Source organism: Ursus americanus, chromosome 5 (genome assembly GCF_024610735.1).
Source record: "Ursus americanus isolate L20-20 chromosome 5, mUrsAme1.1.p, whole genome shotgun sequence".
Classification (NCBI taxonomy): domain Eukaryota; kingdom Metazoa; phylum Chordata; class Mammalia; order Carnivora; family Ursidae; genus Ursus; species Ursus americanus.
In genome coordinates this window covers 82850720-82857376 of record NC_142131.1, presented here as the reverse complement: position 1 = coordinate 82857376, position 6657 = coordinate 82850720, and the positions used below count along the sequence as shown (strand labels likewise).

Genomic DNA, 6657 nt, shown 5'->3' with positions numbered 1-6657 from the left:
TACTATTACTCATATCACTGATTGTTTATTTAATGTACTGTATGGTGACTAATATAACAATAAAAATTATTTTAAAAAAAGTAATCAACATAACAAATCCCCCCAAAAATTCTCTCTGAAACATATAGAAAATATTGTGTCAAATTATCTTATTACCATTTTATCTTCATTTCTAATTATATTTCTTTAAGTTGTTTGCCTTAAATTTGATGTGATCTCTTGTGTCATATTGTTTCATGATATTTTGATCTGATTTTGTCTAATTTTGTGTCCCTTGCTTTGATAATGATTTTTCTACCTTTAATATGGCACCACATATTTCAGTTTCTCACAAGTGTTTCCTAAAATATTTATACCAAAGCTTGTATTATTTACATTTTGAGCCATTCTATGTTGTGTGTGTTTCTGACAGATGTATTGGTTTTATATTACAGTCCTAGATGTATAAAAGTACCAGGGGATATATTAATATTTAGTGGTACAATTCTTATTGCTTAGATTTATAATTATTGTTTTCAAAATGCTTTTTGTGGTTTTTTTTGTTTACTTTGATATTGCCAAAGACCATTATGTTTGTTTTTATCCCAGTTTTGTGTGTGCGTGTATGAAGTCACTTTCGGTATCTATGACTTCTGTCAAAGTTACATTATCTCCCTGTAGGTATACTACTGTGCATCTTTCTTACATGATTACTTCTCAAACTTCAGTATTCTCTGTGTATTTCTTCTGCCAAGTCATAGTAATTTTTTTCTTCCCTGTAACTAATTCAGACACAAACCTTTAATCATTATCTTGTCCCATCAAATATAATATTTCAAAAACATAATTGAAAAATTATGAACACTTTTATAGATGTTAACACATTATTGTATAATTCTTCACAATACAAAATTTAAAGACAGATTCATTTTGACAGTAGTTTGTACAGTGGAATGAAAAATAAGGGCTACAAAGGAAGGACTAGTTGAAATCTATAGATATAATTGGAATTTAAATAAAAAATTAAAAAGGTAATATTAAATATACAAAGGAGGATAAGCTAACTCACTTATTTTTCCACTTTAACTGGCAGTTGGAGTGTCAGAGTCTCAGGTGGTCAAATCTGGCTGCCATGTCTGCGCACTGTCCACTGTGGCTCTGGAACCAAATGCACCATTGACTTGGAGCTGGAGACTGTACCCTCTATATGTCATTTAAACAACTATACATCCCAGTTCCTATAAGACAAATACTAGAAATAAATTGCCCTTCTATTTACAGGAAGCAATTAAATCTTTCATTGGTGTATTTTATCAGAACACTTACATGACAAAGATCTTATTGCAAAAACAGATAGTTGTACATATATATTTAACATACCTTTCCAAAGATTTATGGAATATGAAAAGGAAAGAAACTGGATTTTTCCTAAAATGTTTTATTTACTTGTTGGTTTATTTATCGTTATTTGTTGATGAGATAGAGATAGATAGAGATAGAGATAGAGGTAGAGATAGAGCTAGAGCATAAGCAGCGAGAGAGGTAGGCAGAGGGCAAAGTGGACTCCCCACTGAAAATGGTGTCTCACACAGGACTCAATCCCAGGACTCTGGGATCATAACTTGATCCAGAGGCATATGCTTAACTACTAAGACACCCAGGCATCATAAAAAGCTGGATTTTTGAAGGTTATGTTATACCAAATTATAGTATCAGTTTTCATGATCAATTTTGCTAGGAAAAATGTTGCTAAAATAATTTATTTTAAATTAATCAATTTAATGAATGATTCACTATACTTTTTTTCTCTCTGCTATCACTCTTTCTACAGTAAAAAGAAACATAGACATGGAAGAAGGCAATTGGACATTGGTGACTGAGTTTATTCTTGTAGGGATACAAACCACCAGAGCCCTTGGGGGCCTTCTGTTCTTGATTTTTTTATTGGCCTATTTGGTGACAGTCCTTGGAAACACCCTCATCATTACCCTGATTCTCCTGGATTACAGGCTTCACTCACCCATGTATTTCTTCCTCAGCAATCTCTCTTTCAGTGAAGTATTAACTACCACTTGTGCTGTTCCCAAGATGTTGACAGGCTTCCTGTCTGAGAGAAAGACCATTTCATTTGGTGGATGCCTCACCCAGTCCTATTTCTACTTCCTTTCTGGATGCACTGAGTTCATCATTTTTGCAGTCATGTCCTATGATCGCTATGTGGCCATTTGCAGCCCCCTTCAGTACCCTATGATAATGACGAACCCACTCTGTGTGCATCTTGTTATCCTCTCATGGGTGGGTGGCTTTCTCCTCATTCTCCCATCCACTGTCCTTAAGGCTGGGCTTCCATACTGTGGCCCCAATGTGATCGATCACTTTTTCTGTGACAGTGCCCCCCTCCTCCACTTGGCCTGTGCTGATATCCGTGTCATTGAACTCTTGGACTTCCTCAGCTCCCTTGTCCTATTCCTCAGCTCCCTCTCCCTCACCGTGGTCTCCTATGTTTACATCATCTCCACCATTATGAAGATACCCTCCGGACAAGGTCAACGCAAAGCCTTTACCACTTGTGCCTCTCACTTCACTGTGGTCTCCATGGGCTATGGGATCTCCATTTTTGTCTATATCCGGCCTTCCCAGAAGAATAGCTTACATCTTAACAAGATCCTCTTTATCTTCTCTAGTGTCATCACACCACTCCTGAATCCCTTCATCTTCAGTCTACGGAATGAAACCATGAAAGATGCACTGAAGGACAGCTTGGCCAACGGCCAGAACTTCCTCCAGCAGATGAGGTCCAAGTGACACAATCTTTGAGTATCATCTTACTTCTGCAATCCTCAGCTTTATCAATGATTCTAAGAATGTACTATGATGTACATAAATGAATGATAGTGTGAATTATGAAACTATTTTAACCTGATAATAAAATATACTGGTTTCCTGTGCATGTTAGATTTTGAAGATTTTGTTTCAATAATAAAATTTTTCATTTGCAGGTGGTAATAAACGTAATGGTGGGTAGGAGTAATAGAAGTAGTAGTTTTCACTATAAACTAGATTTCAGATATCACATGGTTGGAAATTCATATTTATATATAATAGATATAGAAAAGAAAGGTTTTTGAACACTTTTGTACCCAAAACACATGCAGATATACAGAAATTCCACTTTGGAATAAGATTTAAATGATGTAAAGGGCTGAGAGTTTATCTCATATTGGAATGACATATATACTACTAATTTTTCTTTATTCTCCATTTCAGTTAAATTTTATTTATGTCATTTCTATTTAGATTAAAAGCTTCTAAAGAAAGTACTTAGAGTTATATATGTTCCACAGTGTCTTCAAGTACAAGTATTTCATAATTCAGTGTTACTGTTAGGAAAATCTAGTAAACTTATTTTAAGGGAAGAACAACACAACAGATGATAATTAAGGAGCAAATGCATGGAAGGAGCAAGTAACAGATATGGATTTATCAAGGACAAAGATTGGAACATATTTTTGCATAAACCTGGAAATAATCATTTGGCAACTGGTGATATTAGAAATTCTGCTTTAGAACAAACCATGCCCATATAAGCTCCAGGAAGTTTTCTTTACATCCAAGCTGATGATTAGACATAGCAGAGAAATGGGAAATTGAACATGATGACCAGTTTATATTAATCATCTCTACTGAAAAATAGAGGGAAACACAAAAAGAAAGATGAGTAGCACCAAAGGGAGCCTTGTCACAATTTAATATGCTTTATTCCTTGTGTGTTTATAGTTCCAGAGTAGAAACAGGTGGACTATGGGAAAAAGTATGAAGAAATAGTGATGGAATAATCCCCAATTCAGATTATAAAAGTGACAGTTTTCAAAAAAAAAAAAAAAAAAGAAAAGAAAAGCAAAACTAAAACATTATCTTTATAAAGTTAACATCTAGACACATACTAGCTAAAGTGCTATAAACCTCCACTAAGGATAAAATTTGCAAGTAACCACAGGAAGAAGGGGCATATTGAAAATGGAACAAAACGCCTAAAAGTCATCACTGAGTTTTCCTCAAAATTTGGTTGACAGATGACAACAAAAAGGCATGTTTTAAGGGCTATAAAAATAAAAACAAATGAAAAACAAAGAACTCTAGCATTCCAGTATCCATATGCTTCATGAATTATGACAAAATAAGAACTTTCCTGATTAAAATAAAACAAACAAAAAAAGCAGAAATAATTAATCACCAACATATGCAGATGGCAGGAATGTTAAAGGATAACTTCAGGCTGATGAGAAATTGCTCCAAATGGGAATTTGGATTCATTAAGTTCAGCAATAAACACCAGAAATAGTTAACAAGTTGTCAAATATGAAAAGTTTTGTCTTCTGTTCATGATGTCATTTAAAAAGCAAATATAATCAAAAAAAGCATACAATTCTTAATATGCAAAACAGAATTAATATATATGATAAAACTTGTCTGATGACTATTATATTTGTGGAATAGGAAATAGGACAAGAAAGTGTAAGCAGGGTACAGGAAGTGGAATCTAGAAATCTCATGTTGGTTTTGGATGGAAAAAGAGGCAAGGAGGAAATATCCAGTGTATGGTGACACCATGTAGAAGAAATGACAGGGAACACTGAAATAATGCATCACTAAAAAATAAAAATAAAAAGTAAAATAACGTGTCATAACCAAAAGGAAAAAAAAAAGACAGGAAAGGATAAACTGAGGAACAACAGCAGTAGCAATCGTAATGAAGGGAAAATAAGTGATCAGGTAGATTCAAAGCCTGCAACAGAAATTTAATTAAACAGGAATGGAGTTAAAGCACCAACACCAAATAAAAGCAGAACTTGTCAGTTGGATAAAAAAGAACTTTATTTACAGTTTTCAGAGATGCACTCTAAAGAAAGATGCCCATAAAAAGTAAAGTATAGAATAAAGAAGATATTCTATGGGCATAGTAAGCAAAGGGATAATGGAATAACCAGTGATATTAACCAAATACATTTCAAGGTGAACATTATTGCAAGAAGTAATCAAGAGTATTACGTGATGGAAAAAGGAGACCATTTCAAGAATGTCATAATATTCCAAATTATGTTACAATGTAATAGAGCATCCAGTTCTGGAAGCCAAAATTTATAGAACTTCCAGGAAACCTCACTGACCCACAATCCTAGTAAGAGAATTTAATATGCTCTCTCTCATGATTGATAAACACTAAGTAATTATCAGTAAAAAATATCAGTAAGCATACAGAATTTTACACACTATCAAAAAATTTGATGCAGGGGCACCTGGGTGGCGCAGTCCTTAAGTGTCTGCCTTCGGCTCAGGGCGTGATCCCAGTGTTCTGTGATCCAAGGCTACATCAGGCTCCTCCGCTATGAGCCTGCTTCTTCCTCTCCCACTCCCCCTGCTCGTGTTCCCTCTCTCGCTGTCTGTTTCTCCCTGTCAAATAAATAAATAAAATCATTTAAAAAATTTGATGCGAGTAAACATTAAAACAACACACTATCTTCAGAACAAACTTTCTATTCATAGAGGAGGAAAAGTGTCCTGTTTCCACGTAGGTTCTCTGTCTGGTCCTGAGAATTAACTCGACATAAACCAGATTAACAGGAGAAAAGCATAGAAGTTTCATCCAATTTCCGCACATACGTGAGAACTTTCACGAGACACTGAAGACCTTAAGTAATGACCACAACAGGAAAATTCTATGTCTTTCCAAAAGGGAACAATCCATTTCTGAAGAATTTGCAAAGCACAATGTTTTGGGCTACAAGTAGTCAATGATGAAGAATTAACAAGGTTTATTTATACAGGCTTTTCAATCCCAAATCCCATCTTTCTGATGATGAATATGTTTCTTTTCCTCCTAGTACAGGAGTGCACCTTTCACATGGAGATTTATCTCCAATTTTCAGGAATAAAAAGGATGGTCAGAGTGACCTCTCTGCACCTGTTGTTTCTTAGTGCATTTAACTTAAAATAATCAACATACCAAAGTGGCACAGTTTGTAGTAACATTCTCTTAATACCTTCAGACTCTCAGGAAGTGATATGGAATGTTCAGGATAGACCACAGGCTGATCAGCAAATTCATTTCAATGTAGTTCAAAAGAAAGAAATCATATGAAGCAAATTTTCTAATATTGGAGTAAAATTACAATTCAATAAATCCCCCAAAGAATTGGAAATTAAGTAAACATTTCTAAATAAACCTTGGGTATAAGAAAAAAATAAAGAACGTAACAGAAAATACCTTGAATGTACTTTATTTTATTTAATTGTTTAAATTTTTTATTATATTATGTCACCATACAGTACATCATTAGTTTTTGATGTAGTGTTCCATGATTCATTGTTTGCATATAACACCCAGTGCTCCATGCAATATGTCCCCTCCTTAATACCCATCCCCCATGTCCCTCCCCTCTAAAACCCTCAGTTTGTATCTCAGAGTGTGTCTTCTCTAGTGGTTCATTCCCCCTTCTGTTTACCCTCCCTTCATTATTCTCTTCCTTCTACTGATCTCCCTGCTCTTTCTTATGTTCCACAAATGAGTGAAACCATATGATAATTGTCTTTCTCTTTTTGACTCATTTCACTTAGCATAATCTCCCCCAGTCCATCCTTGTTAATGCAAATGTTGAGCAATCATTCTGATGTCTGAGT

At 34.6% G+C, this 6657-nt stretch overlaps 1 protein-coding gene across 1 annotated transcript; it reads left to right on the top strand.

The window, feature by feature from the left end:
* The first annotated feature begins 1827 nt into the window (after positions 1–1827).
* Positions 1828–2784, top strand: LOC123780163 (olfactory receptor 6M1-like). The gene has a single exon (XM_045778949.2). The coding sequence runs from the start codon at positions 1828–1830 to the stop codon at positions 2782–2784; it is 957 nt and encodes a 318-aa protein (XP_045634905.2).
* Positions 2785–6657: the final 3873 nt, after the last annotated feature.